The 13,298-nt window shown below is 49.3% G+C and overlaps 7 protein-coding genes across 7 annotated transcripts; 5 read left to right on the plus strand and 2 right to left on the minus strand.

The window, feature by feature from the left end:
• Window positions 1-7: 7 nt before the first annotated feature.
• On the plus strand, window positions 8-1,793 carry Asppvi_004542 (acyl-CoA carboxylase subunit beta; the record flags this gene model as incomplete). The annotated part of the gene is made up of 3 exons (XM_043300493.1): window positions 8-616; window positions 665-1,247; window positions 1,306-1,793. The coding sequence occupies 3 exons, from the start codon at window positions 8-10 to the stop codon at window positions 1,791-1,793; spliced, it is 1,680 nt and encodes a 559-aa protein (XP_043156428.1).
• A 670-nt stretch (window positions 1,794-2,463) lies between these two features.
• Asppvi_004543 (V-type proton ATPase 16 kDa proteolipid subunit) lies at window positions 2,464-2,841 on the plus strand (the record flags this gene model as incomplete). Its single annotated transcript, XM_043300494.1, has 3 exons — window positions 2,464-2,603; window positions 2,647-2,750; window positions 2,798-2,841. 3 exons carry the CDS (start codon window positions 2,464-2,466, stop codon window positions 2,839-2,841), a joined length of 288 nt encoding a protein of 95 aa, XP_043156429.1.
• A 183-nt stretch (window positions 2,842-3,024) lies between these two features.
• Asppvi_004544 (uncharacterized protein) lies at window positions 3,025-3,908 on the minus strand (the record flags this gene model as incomplete). The annotated part of the gene is made up of 4 exons (XM_043300495.1): window positions 3,025-3,136; window positions 3,189-3,491; window positions 3,551-3,852; window positions 3,906-3,908. 4 exons carry the CDS (start codon window positions 3,906-3,908, stop codon window positions 3,025-3,027), a joined length of 720 nt encoding a protein of 239 aa, XP_043156430.1.
• A 2,253-nt stretch (window positions 3,909-6,161) lies between these two features.
• Asppvi_004545 (uncharacterized protein) lies at window positions 6,162-7,103 on the plus strand (the record flags this gene model as incomplete). Its single annotated transcript, XM_043300496.1, has 1 exon — window positions 6,162-7,103. The coding sequence occupies one exon, from the start codon at window positions 6,162-6,164 to the stop codon at window positions 7,101-7,103; it is 942 nt and encodes a 313-aa protein (XP_043156431.1).
• A 45-nt stretch (window positions 7,104-7,148) lies between these two features.
• On the plus strand, window positions 7,149-8,633 carry Asppvi_004546 (uncharacterized protein; the record flags this gene model as incomplete). Its single annotated transcript, XM_043300497.1, has 1 exon — window positions 7,149-8,633. The coding sequence occupies one exon, from the start codon at window positions 7,149-7,151 to the stop codon at window positions 8,631-8,633; it is 1,485 nt and encodes a 494-aa protein (XP_043156432.1).
• A 250-nt stretch (window positions 8,634-8,883) lies between these two features.
• Asppvi_004547 (WD40 repeat domain-containing protein) lies at window positions 8,884-9,520 on the plus strand (the record flags this gene model as incomplete). The annotated part of the gene is made up of 2 exons (XM_043300498.1): window positions 8,884-9,055; window positions 9,096-9,520. The coding sequence occupies 2 exons, from the start codon at window positions 8,884-8,886 to the stop codon at window positions 9,518-9,520; spliced, it is 597 nt and encodes a 198-aa protein (XP_043156433.1).
• A 2,729-nt stretch (window positions 9,521-12,249) lies between these two features.
• Asppvi_004548 (uncharacterized protein) lies at window positions 12,250-12,506 on the minus strand (the record flags this gene model as incomplete). The annotated part of the gene is made up of 2 exons (XM_043300499.1): window positions 12,250-12,375; window positions 12,429-12,506. 2 exons carry the CDS (start codon window positions 12,504-12,506, stop codon window positions 12,250-12,252), a joined length of 204 nt encoding a protein of 67 aa, XP_043156434.1.
• Window positions 12,507-13,298: the final 792 nt, after the last annotated feature.

Consider the following 13,298-nt stretch of genomic DNA (forward strand, 5'->3'; position numbering starts at 1 on the left):
CTACAAAATGAAAGACGACACGGCGTCCAAACGCCTCAATCAGCTCTCCTCCCACCTATCAGCAGCCAAGCTGCCAGCAGACTACTCCGACGTTCTCTCCACCATCACCACCCTCAAAAAAATCGCCGCAACCCCCAACCCCTCTCACCGCGGCTACGCACGCCAAAAACAAGCCGGCAAGCTCTGGGTCCGCGAGCGCACCACTCAACTCCTCGACCCCAACTCATTCGAAGAAATCGGCTCCGTCTCCGGCACCGTCATTTGGAAACCCACCGGTCCCACCACCGAGATCCCCGAATCGTTCACGCCGAGCAACAATGTCCAGGGCTTTGGGAAGCTCAAGGGCCGGCGCGTCCTCCTCACAGCTGACGACTTTAGCATCCGCGGCGGCCACGCGGACGGCTCAACGGCAGACAAGACAATCTACGCCGAGAAGCTAGCCATCGCGCTCAAACTGCCCGTCATCAAGCTCGTCGACGGCAGCTCCGGCGGCGGCAGCGTAACCACCATCCGCAAGGAAGGATGGAGCTACCTCCCCTACGTGCGCATGTACGCGCAGGTCGTCGAGCAGCTGAACAAGGGCATTCCGAATCTGGGGGCTGTCGTTGGACCCGCTGTATCTCCTCCCTCCTTCTTTGCTCCAGGCTTGGACTAATGGTGATAGATCGGTCTCGGCGCAGCACGCGTCGTCTCGTGCCATTTCTCCGTCATGGCGGCGGATATCGGCGCGCTGTTCAATGCCGGCCCGGAGGTGGTCGCCAACGCCACCTTCGAAGAAGGCCTGGACTTTCAGGACCTAGGCGGGCCCATGGTGCATTGCACCAACGGGACGATTGATAACCTTGCCGCTAATGAGGCCGAGTGCTTCGAGCAGTTGCGGACGGTGCTCGGGTTCCTGCCTAACCATGGCGGCGAGGCGCCTCCGGTCGTGAAGTGCGAGGATCCAGAGGATAGAGAGGACGTCGGCTTACGGAGTGTGATCCCGCGTCGTGCGGCAAGGATGTACAACCCCTACACTATCATCCGGAGTGTAGTGGATGCGGGCTCGTGGTTTGAGATTGGGGGTTTATGGGGTTGCACGGCGATTGGAGGGCTGGCGAGACTGGGTGGACGGCCGGTGGGGATTATCGCGAATAACTGCGAGGTAAACGGAGGTGCGCTGGATGCGGCCGGGAGCCAGAAGCTGGCGCGGCTGCTGAAGCTGTGCGATGTAATGAATCTGCCTGTTGTGCAGTTCGTCGACGTCCGTAAGTCTTTGTCTTTCCCTCGCAACTGTAAAGAAAAGATGCTAAGTGCAATGTGTAGCTGGATATGCGATTGGGACCGTCGCCGAACGCAACGCCACGATGCGCTGGGGCGTCGAGCTGGCCAAAACCTACTTTGCTACGACGACTCCTATCTTCAACGTGATTACAAGGCGTGCATATGGCGTCGCTGGCGGGATCATGCTCGGTGCAAGGGACCCCGTGGTGCAGGTTGCCTGGCCATCTGGGCAGTGGGGATCTCTGCCGCTGGACGGGGGAATCGAGGTGGGCCATCGCCAGGAACTGCGAGAGGCGGAGCAACGGGGCGGCAAAGAGGGAAAGGCTGCACGGTATAAGGAGTTGGAGGAGGAATATCTGCGGCTGATGAATCCCGTGCGGACGGCCAATGCGTTTGGGGTGCAGGAGATTGTCGATCCCAAGGATACAAGGAAGATCTGCTGCGGATGGGTCAGACATGTGTACGAGGTGCTGATGGCTGAGCGGTTGGCTTTGAGGAATTGTGGGAAGATCCAGCCTGTTTTTTCATAATAGTTTAATAATGATAGTGTCTCTGCGATGATATAGAACCGGTGCTAGATTTATCTATCTACTCGCCGACGCGCCGAGAGCACAATCTAGGACACATACAATGCATGCTCCGTACATGATGCATTATATGCACTAGTAAGAGCCAGTATCCCTGTCTCCGTACAGAGTAGTTAGCTATCAGGGCTGGTCAGTATAACCCTGAAGCTATCCAAGCCAATCCTTGGCTTAGTGCGGGGATGTATATATAGCTGCCTAAAGTCCATAGACCATATTCACTCCATCCACCTATCTACAACCTGAAAACTGGATAACTAGATCAAAACTGAAAGGGAAGATGTCATCTGAATTCTGGTAAGGTTCCCCTGTGTTCAGGATAAGGCCTGATCATGTAACTAACAACAAAAAGCCCCGTCTATTCCGTGAGTCATGTACTGTAGTTCTTGGGTAAAGAGATATCTCTAACAGCATGAGCAGCCCTTCTTCAGTGCCCTAGGATGCACAAGCGCCATTGTCTTCACGGCCTGCGGTGCAGCCTACGGGACCGCAAAGGCCGGCGTTGGCGTTTGCTCCTCGGGAGTCCTGAGACCAGATCTGATAGTTAGGAGTACGCACATAGAAATGCTTCCTAGAGCAACAATGCTGATATCATCTAGACATTGTACCCATCGTCATGGCCGGTATCCTCGCTATATACGGCCTAGTTGTCTCTGTTCTGATTGCAAACACCCTCTCCCAAAAGGCGGCTCTCTACACCAGTCTTATTCAGCTGGGTGCAGGCCTCTCGGTTGGACTGTGTGGGCTAGCTGCTGGGTATGTTTGCAGATGACTATTGAGGCTCAACTAACCTGGTCAGGTTTGCGATTGGAATCGTGGGCGATGCGGGCGTGAGAGGAACGGCGCAGCAGCCTCGGCTTTATGTGGGCATGATCCTTATTCTGATCTTTGCTGAGGTCTTGGGTAAGACTCTTGTTTCTGATTCCTGTGTCATAAGACTGATGCACTAGGAAGGCCTGTATGGGCTGATTGTGGCCCTTTTGATGAACTCTAGGGCAGCACAGCTAGAGCATAAATGTAGCTGACTGCAGATGCTGGTTTGCGGCTATGGAGGTAGGATGATGGAGACGGCTTGAATATGTGCAAAAGAATAATATGTATCCAAGCATTCCAGTATGAGCCAACAGACGCGTGAGACTCAGGCTCAGGGACTACATGGCTGAAGCAATTGGGATATCTAGCAATATACAGACACAGCGGCATACAATACACTGTGACAATCGGTATCGGGCACTCTGAAATTCAACCCCTTGCAGTCGCCGCCGCTCCATGTTGTGATGATACAGCTACTGTAAACTTATTAGCATAGGGATGCATAATGTTCATTCTGCAATCACATACCTGTTGTCAGTCACTCGAATGGCCCTCTTGTTGGAGGGAACGGGGACGCATCGTTGGGAGCCCGTGCTAGTAATGGCAAAGGAATCGTCGGCGCCGCCGCAGCTGTCGGTTTCGTACATGTCAAATACGGCTAAGCGGGCGGTTCCGTTATTTGCTGACTGGTTATTGCTGTTACTCGAGGTGGTGGAAGAGGGAGGATTCGTCGTAGTAGATGTCGGGTTGTTCGTGGTGGTGGTGGAGGGAGTTGTAGTATTAGTAGCACTTAATGATGATGTTGAGGGTGTTGATGATAAAACCGAGTCGCTGTCATTCCAACTCAGCCCGTCAGTCCAGCCAACATTCTTGAGTTAGGAGAACGCTACCTTTGTGCATTATCATTCTTATGAGCAGCACGGCTGCCCAAAACGCCCCCTACAACAGCCGCGATCACGACGATCACAAATATCCCCAAACCGACGAGAATCCACCTCCATCGCGCTTTCTTTTTTGGCTCAGCTGCATCATCGGCTATGAATGGTGGGCCTGTTTCTGTGGTCCATTGCGTCTGGCCATCTTTATCAACAAAATATTTATCGTTGTGCCCTGGCGGGAAAGGTGAAGGTTGCGGTGAATGGACCACACACTGTGGGGCGCTATTGGGTTCTTCCTCGAGATAGTGACGCTCCTAGATCGTAGAAGTCAGTCACAGGCTTGTGCTGTAAGCCGGAGAAGACTGACCATCTGAACCCCTTTTGTCGATATCAGCCAGCGATCAACAAGCCGGGGATGTGCGGGCAGGAGGATTCGGTGTTGATAATAATGGCCATAATATTCCAGGAATTGGGAGAGAGATGGTCAGATATTTAACCCAGCAATGCCCGTTCATCTGTCGAGAGCTGGGGCCTCTCTTAGGGTGCTCCCTGCCTGATTAAGTATAGCACCAGGTTGTAGGACCCATCATGTAGATATCTAAGCTCCTTCTGCTCCTCTTTTTCATATAGCCATCCAATATGATTAGTACTCATCTGATTGAGCTCCACAGTAAGCTCGAAAAACTCCACTAGACTACAGGGTCTGCGCCAATTCTACCAATGCCCGCACTCCTTGGCAGTTGGCGCATGGAGCACTCTTTGCAGATCTGTATGGGATAAAGGCTTAGCGCTGCAGTGGACCTCATGCGCTCGGCTTTTCCTTTGATAGGTCATCTAGGGTACGTGATACTATCTAAATATACCTAGCAAGAAGGAAAATGAACTTAGTTATTAGCGTCATTAGATTGCAGTAAAGGTGAAGGCAAGTCAATCAGAACGGTGGCATTGCATATATGATCATCATGAAGCAGCAAGACAATATAAACAATCAGGATATCGCTTGCAGACAGCAGTAAGGATCAAACACCTGTCGAGGCTATATTCGCCAAACCCAAGAATGCATTGTGATCTTGAGGGTTCATTTGATCACTCATCCTGAGAGTCGCCTTATTTGGCCTGCTGGGAGATTATTCGTCATAGAAGTTGAAGATGAAGCTCTCCTATGTACGACAAACCCTCAGAAACGCCAGGGCCGGCTCTTTCAATAACCCCAATATCTTCTACCCTCTCATCAAATTGTTTAAAGACATGCTGCCGGATAAAGAACCTTATCCAGTATATCTGGTTCTCGATGCTCTTGACAAATGCGACCAGAGAGATTCCGGCATCCAGGATCTGAGATTGCTCATTTCGGGGGCCTTCAAGATTACAAAAACGTGTCAAGTGTCTTCTATCCAGTCGGCCGGAGGTCGATATTCACAACAGGCTCAAAACAAGAAGACACTGGGAGCGGTGGTGGAAATCACCATCCAGTGTTGACGGGAGCCAGTAAACACCTGCATCCACCACAAGCTCTTAATGAGGAGAAGCTGCAACTTACAGTCGAAAAGAAAGGGAAATCCTATAAAAAGGGGTCTAGGTGTTGGTAAGGGAGTGCGAGTCCTTGAGCTCAGTACTAAATATTAGCACTCATCCGATGCACAGCCGACACAAATAGCTAATAGCGTAACATGGAAGGCACCCGGCCGGTATTCTGGGGGTAGCCATAACAGATTTTCTGTATGCCAGGTCATCCACGTTCTATCAGCACTAATGCCGCATCTATAAGATATTTCGGTGCTTCAGGACTGGGCTTAGTTGGTATGGCATCCAAAATTGGAGATACATAAATCTTGCCGCTGTCAAGTTCAAGATATGAGTCGGTTATATCGAATGATAGACCTGTCCCTGTCACCCTTCCAGCGTTAAACGTTTGCAGGCAATGGCCGCCGGTGGCATCCCAGATCTTGACTGTCTTATCTTTCGACGCAGAGGCGTGTTTTCCAAACTCCCCAGAAGACAACAGCCATTCCATCTGGATGGAGAGTGGGGTTCTCCATCAAATGTTCACAGAGCGCATCCAACATGGGCGCAGCGATGGTTCGAAGGCGTCCAGTGCTGTTTTCGGGAGGCTCGAACGTTCCCAAATACCTGCAGGTTGGAGTTAACGCGTATGATAGACTGCTTGCTGCAGCCAGCAGCTTGAGCCATCTGGGAGGTAGTCAATGGTTAACTTTGAATCATATGATGGATCATTCCAAGTTGAGAAGATTTCAGATCCGGCGCCATTTTGCTTGATGCAATAGGTGTGACGGTCTTGTAAGAAGCCATTTGATCATGTTCCGTGGACTGTCGGGATTGCGAGGTCGGCCAATAACATCCCCGAACCCATTGATATCGTGTGTAGGCCCTTATAAGCGCCTAACTCCTCAATTAAGGAAGCTAGGTAGCAATCCTGGCGCCTTGATACAGTGACATAATTGGGCTGGGCGCTGTTATGCACTGATGCGACCAATTCAGCTGAACCCCGCTCAGGGGCGGCGCTTTGCTTCGACATGACTTTCTCTTATTTACGTTCTGCACACTTAAAGCGCTTGTCAGGAGAAACTGCTGCTACACTTACTACCGTGCAAAGAAATCAACTATGGGAAAGTTGAGAGAGGCCTTCAGAGGACGACGGAGAAAAAGTCATGTCTCTTCCAGCGAAACTGTCAATCAGCCGAAATCATCGCTGTCGTCCGCTGAAGACTCTATCTCGCTTGATTTCCCTGACGGCGTTGAAATTCTGCATGACTGTCCTAATGCGACGGTTGACATATGTTTCGTCCATGGCTTGACTGGTGACCGAATTACAACCTGGACTGCCCCGGGGCAGTCTGATCCCTGGCCCAAAACGCTTCTTCCGCTGAAGCTCAGCACGGCTCGCATACTCGCTTATGGTTATGACGCCTACGTGGTGCGAAAGTCAGTTGTGGGATCGAACCGCTTAATCGACCATGCTACAAATTTTCTAAACGATTTGACAACGGATCGTGATCTTCACAATGCAGCGTCTCGCCCTATCATCTTTGTCGCTCACGATCTAGGCGGTCTGGTTTGCAAGGAAGCTATCCTGCGCTCACGACATAACCCTGATGCCCACCTTCGGGGCGTATTTAATTGCACTAAAGGTGTCATCTTCATGGGCACACCACACAAGGGATCATGGATGGCGGACTGGGCCAAAATTTCGGCTAGTGCTCTGGGCCTGGTGAAGTCCACCAACAAGTCATTACTAGACCTCTTGCGGACGGACAATCAGCTTCTTGAAGCTATCCAAGTTGACTTCTGGTCCATGATTCGAGAATTGCGAGAGAGCGGCAGGCGCCTAGAGGTCATTTGCTTTTTTGAAGAACTACCTCTGCCTGTGGTGGGAAAAGTTGTCTCTAAAGAGTCGGCCACGCTTGAGGGTTACAATCTGATCAGTATTCATGCCAATCATCGCGACATGGTCAGGTTCAGTTCTGCGAATGATAACGGGTTCAAAAGGCTCCTTGGAGAGTTGGTTCGGTGGGAGTCAGATTCAAGGTATTCTGTCCAGCCTTAATGTCGTTTATCGAGCAGAACTGAATTTCCAAGGACTTTGTATATTATGAATGAGACTGACCGCCAGTGTCTCAAGAGCGTATGGCCAACTGACCCTGAAATTGAGAAGACGCGAATCCAGCAAACGAAAGGAGGTCTCTTAGAAGATGTATATCGCTGGGTCCTCGAAAATCCGGACTTCAGACGATGGAGAGATGACCCGAAAACCCGACTTCTTTGGATCCGAGGTGACCCTGGCAAGGGCAAGACAATGCTAGTCTGTGGAATTGTTGATGAGCTGAAGAAGTCGATCAGTGGTTCACAGCTTTTGTCGTTCTTCTTTTGTCAAGCCGCCGATTCGCGTACTAACAGTGCCACGGCTGTTCTTCGCTGTCTTATTCGTCAGCTTGTCGATCAGCAGCCATCACTTATCTTGCATATACGAAAGCGGCATGATCTGTATGAAGACCTGAATTCTTGGTATACTATGTCTCAGATCTTAACAGATATCCTGGAAGATCATGCTATGCCGAGCACCTTCCTTATGATTGATGGTCTTGATCAGTGTCAGGCCGGTCTTCCAGAACTTCTCAAGATAATCAATCAGAACTGGTCGTCATACTCCCATGTCAAATGGCTCGTTTCCAGTCGCAACCGGCCTAGCATCAAGGAACGGCTGGACACCGCGGAGCAATTATCCCTTGAGTTGAATGCTGAATCAGTGTCTTCTGCTGTCGGGCTATATATAAATTATAAAGTCCGTGAATTGGCAAAGCTGAAGAGATATAACTCTCAGACCCAAAATGCTGTTCAGCAACACTTATCTACAAACGCAAATGGGACATTCCTGTGGGTGGCATCAGTCTGCCAATATTTGGAGAGCGTACAATGGAACCCTCTTGCTAAGATGAAAACATTCCCTCCTGGGCTCGATTCTCTGTACCAACGTATGATGCAGGAAATCCGCGAATCAGAAGAGGACAAGTTATGTAGAGAGCTACTTGGATTCATGGCAGCTGCTTACCGGCCTCTCACACTCCAGGAACTGGCATCTTTCAGTGAGATTCTGGCGGACTGTTCCAACGATGACGAGTCATTAACAGAAGCTATAAGCCTTTGTGGCTCCTTCTTGACGATTCGTGGAAGGACTGTGTACTTCGTACACCAGTCCGCAAAAGACTTTCTCACTGAAAAGGCATCTAACGAGGTCTTTCCTTCGGGAATACAATCAGCTCACCATACTATTTTAAGGTCTTTATATAATATGAGGGTGGCTCTGCGCCGTGATATTTATTCTATACACAGTCCGGAATTTCCTATCGACAAGGTGAAGCGCCCCGAACAAGATCCACTGGGTCCTGTCCGGTACTCATGCATCTACTGGGTCGACCATTTGCGTGATGCAGGTCATATTGCAGCACGGGAGCAAGCCGAAAATTATGACAAGATCTATGATTTCTTACGGGAAAAGTATCTTTACTGGCTTGAGGCTCTTAGCCTTCTAAATTGCATGTCACAGGAGTTCGTTCAATGTCAAGACTGGAGGATTTAGTTCTGGTAAGACTTAACCACTGATGATTTTACATTTCGCCGATGTTAACATTATAAAGGAAGGGCGAAGGGACTCCAATTTAGTCGCTCTCGTCCAGGATGCCCACCGGATCATTCGCTACTTCAAGACGGCAATAGAGAACTGTCCCTTGCAGGCGTATTGGTCCACGCTCTTGTTCAGTCCGGCTTGCAGTTTAATAAGGCGATTATTTGAACATGAACGGCCCCAATTGTTTCTAATCAGACCTGCCATGGAAGATAACCGGAGTGCTGGCCTGCAGACGCTCGAAAGCCACAGTGGCCCAGTCTGGTCTGTGGTCTTCTCGCATGATTCGAGGCTGGTCGCCTCCGCCTCAGATGATGAGACCGTCAAGATCTGGGATGCCACCAGTGGCCAATGCCTGCAGACGCTGACGGGCCATAGTTTCTGGGTCAACTCTGTGTTTTTTTCGCATGATTCCAGGCTGGTCGCCTCCGCCTCACATCACTATCAAGATCTGGGATGCCACCACGGCCAATGCCAGCAGACGCTCGAGGGCCACAGTGATTTGCGAAGGAACGAAATGCGTCCAGACTTGCGAGACCACTACCTCTATATTAGTATCCTATAAGTCATATCAGTTGGTCTACGTGGAAAAGTCGGGTTGCGATCAGAGGGCCGGACTGCCAGCAAACCATCAAAAGCGAGGTCCACGGTATGGGTCTATCGTTGTCGGACGATGTGCGGTCCTTGAAGACAATGCAGGGGTTGTATTCGCTGACAGCTGGCGTTGTGGCTCCATCCCCGACGCGGACTTGTATAGGGACCTGTTGTGGGCCAGGAGAGGGGACCAGAAGCTGCTTTACTTGCCGCCTGGATACGGGGACCTGAGGGCTGCCTGGGGCTGAATACGCGTGTATTTGCAGGCGCCAGCGGTCAAGTCATTTTTCTTGGCCTAGCTGAATAGATGTAGTTATATCCACGTTCTGACAAGAGGAACGACTCATTCTGCAAGATGAACTTGGCCTGGAATGGAAGAGCTTGCTGTGACTGGTCCTGTTCGTATAGGCATCTTTGATGAAATGCTGTCCAGTTCTCGTGTAGCCACTGCCCACTTTCCTCGTATAAAGCACTGCGAGTAGACAAGCCCTAGTCAACTATTCGCCATTCACCTCTGTAGTCATAGGCCAGCTGAGCAGGGTAAAGGAATGCACTTAGGTACGCAGTAGCTGTAAAAGCATACTGTGGTTGACCCCGGTGGTTTTGTTAGTACGGTGGGTCTTTGCAATGAACGAATCATATTGATTCTGCCGCTATCCTAGTAATTATCTAATATTTCGTATGACCTCCTTCTGCGTTGATTACTGCCTGACATCTAGCTGGCATAGATTCGATTAGATCCCTAAGRAAATCCTCAGGGATGGCATCCCAGGCAGCTCGAACTATCTGTCGTAGAGCATCATATGTTGGTTGGTGGTYCTCATCTGGATATTTYGCTTGGATCCAGTCCTTCATCCAATTCCATACCACCTCAATTGGATTCAGATCAGGGGAGAAAGCTGGCCATCTAACTGGATAGATTCCACGCTCATGAAGCTCATTAAGTGAACCAGAATGGCCAGGTGCACCRTCTTGCATTAGCTGGAGCCAGKTATCTTGYCGTCTAAGCAGGCGAAGATATCCATTAATTATAGGAACCACCCTCTCAGTATATCGTTCTGCATTAATTGTACCCCATTCYTTCTCCCAGAATAGACATGGTCCTTTAGTAGAACCATGAAATGAGCCCCAAAACATCCATCCRCGTCTTTTAGGAGGAGAGGTGCGAAGACATGTCTCCTCTAGCTCTTCACCAGCCTTCCTAGTCACGTAGATTCGTTTATGGAAGCCTGATGTAACCCATGTCTCGTCAGACCAAAGAATCTGGTTCCATTGCTCTGTTGTCCAGTTCACATGCTCTAACGCCCAGGCAAGACGTACACGCTTATTCTGGTCAGATAAAGGAGGTTTTCGAAGAGCAATACAGCGAGTATAACCTCGTTTCTTTAACGCACGAGCAAGGGCGGTTGGTCCGACAGGTAGATCAAGTTCTTGACAGAGTTTATGGAAAGGTAAGCGGCGATTCCGCTTAGAGGAAGAGATAAATGCTATAATATCATTAATATCTTCCTCAGAGAGCTTTGGCGGCTGCCCAGGAGCCTTCCTAGGTGTCATCTGCTGGTTTTGACAGGTATACTGAACCTGGCGGTGCGTAATTTGAAGCTGATCTGCAATCTGTTAATAGGTGAAGCCAGCATCTCGGAGGGTAAGAACACAGATTCGATCATCACGGCTAAGGCGTATAGAATTACCCCTCTGCTCAGCTGCCTGCTGAGGGGGGGTGCTAGGTTCGGGGGTAGGCATGGCGTGTTGATTGCTCACTAGGTTCACTAAGATAGGAGGTCTTATTAGCTTCATATAATACTAATTAGGAAGGCGGTAATAGATACTAGAAGGATTCAAATCCCTGCAAGGCCCACCGTACTAACAAAACCACCGGGGTCAACCACAGTAAAATGAAGTTCAAGGTTTAAGTTGGTGGAATGAGCTAAACATCTCCGTACGTCTATCATCTACTAATCCGGCAGCGCGGAAGCTACTTATTAAGTTAGAAAGCTGTTAAATTTTGATGTTATATTATTTTAAGATAGAGCCATTAACAAACCAGATAATTGTAATACTATCACTACACAATAAATATCTACAGAGACAAAGAAGAAGTAGACTCTGAAACACAATCCAATGATAAATCCCAACAGTTCGCGGCCCCCAATACGTGTCTCAGATAAAACCCCAAATATAGATCTGCCTTTCTTTTTTTTTCTTTTTTCCGTCTCTGGGAGATCCAACGAACGGCAAAAGTGAAATCCAAGTGAAACCCCCTAATCTAATCCGTTTTACGGCATTGTAGGCCATCGCCAAGACGCTTCCCTGCTAGTTCACTTAGCTCGGTTTCAGGCACCCAAGTTTCGGGTGGGATCCACAGATGGCGGTTTGTTTGGCTTGCTAGCTTTGCTGGGATTGGGGGGCTGATCGTTCCGTTGTTCGAGAAGGATTGTGTTAGGTTAAGGCTATGTGATTTTGCTAAGTTAGGCTGAGGTTGCGAGATGGTGTATTGGGTTGGGTATACTGCGTACACAAAATAAACATAACAGAATTGGACATCAAGTTAAACAGGGTATGGAAGTTAAACAGGGTATGGTATGTGCAGACAAAAAGATCAAAAATGAAAATGAAATAGTAAAGGAGGGAACAATCAGATAACCGCCTGCGCCTTGGACCGTAGTCCAGTCGGTGTCCATCACCGCCAGTCCAGTCAGTCCGGTCCATTCTATCTTCCAGTTCAATGAGATCAAAGGAGTGTCGCCTTTCAATAAGGAGAGGATTGATCGGCCAGCCGAGGCGATCCCCAAAGTCAAACTCCGCAGATCGCCATCGCGACTCGTATCGTAGACGGCTGTAGTGTAGTGTAGTGTATAGTGTAGTGTAGTAACTCCGGAAATGCATGAGGAACTCTCCCCGCGAAAAAGGATCCGAGTCCCGGCCGGCGGGACGATCATCGAGTCATGGGGTTTTTGATTTTCATTCTTTCATCGCATCACAGGCCCTGGACGATGGCTCGGTAAGGCGAGTCGTTCAGGATCTCTGATGGTAGGGCTCGTCGGTAGTCTCTTGGTTGCGCAAAGGGTGATGAAAGAGCTGAGGGCCGACGGAGCTTGAGTGACTATGTATTGTTAGTATTCAAACTGGAGGCTGTACGGAGTAGATGATGCATACCACACAATCAGGGCATTTTCCTCCCTCGATATTGGCGCGGCCACGGCAGCCGCGAGGATAGTTGGCGCAGGAGAACATGTTGATGTTGGACGAGTGGTCACGATATGAGAACGAGTGTTGACAGAGGACGATAGAATGAGTTAGGAGTCGCAGATAGAAAGGTGGACGTTTTGTTATTATTGTCGTTGCCCCTTTCTCCTCCACTAAATTTTTTTCCCTCTGTTTTTCTGCCCTCTTTTTTTCTGGCTGATTTTAGTTTCTTTTCCCTTTCTAGGGCTGAAATTGGGCGTCGAAGGAAAAGCTCCAGTGCGGATTTGTCGCAATAGAAATAGAGTCGAGAAGCCGGAAAATAAGGTAATAATAATAATAATAGTAATTACCTCCCCAAATAATAAACGAAGGAGCAAAAGAAAAACCAAGCCACACGGCGCAGGCTGACGTCAAAAGCACCGAGAGCTGTCTTGCAGACAGGACAAGAAGGAGTCTAGTATGGCAGCTAAGGCACGCTTGCAAGGCCTGGTCGATGGTCTAGCTCCGCCACAATATTAGCTTGCCAGTTCCAGTTGCAGTTGGCAGGTGGACTAGATAGTCGCAGAGATATCGAAACGAATATGATGAAATGAGTGAAATCGAGTCCAGCTGTCAGGGAAAAGGTCCAAAAGTAGATCGAAGGTAAAAGGGGTTTATATATCTACTATCTAGAATTGTAGCGAGATTCTATGGAGACTGAACGGAGAACTCGGAAAGTGAAAATCCTTTATTTTGCCTCAGTATTATGACACTTAAATGAATCCGATCCATCTGTAGATTAAGCCAATCAATCTACGCACCGATTCAACGGCTCAACTCTGACATCCACCGCAGTCAGTC

The sequence above is a fragment of the Aspergillus pseudoviridinutans genome, assembly GCF_018340605.1.
Source record: "Aspergillus pseudoviridinutans IFM 55266 DNA, scaffold_3, whole genome shotgun sequence".
NCBI lineage: Eukaryota > Fungi > Ascomycota > Eurotiomycetes > Eurotiales > Aspergillaceae > Aspergillus > Aspergillus pseudoviridinutans.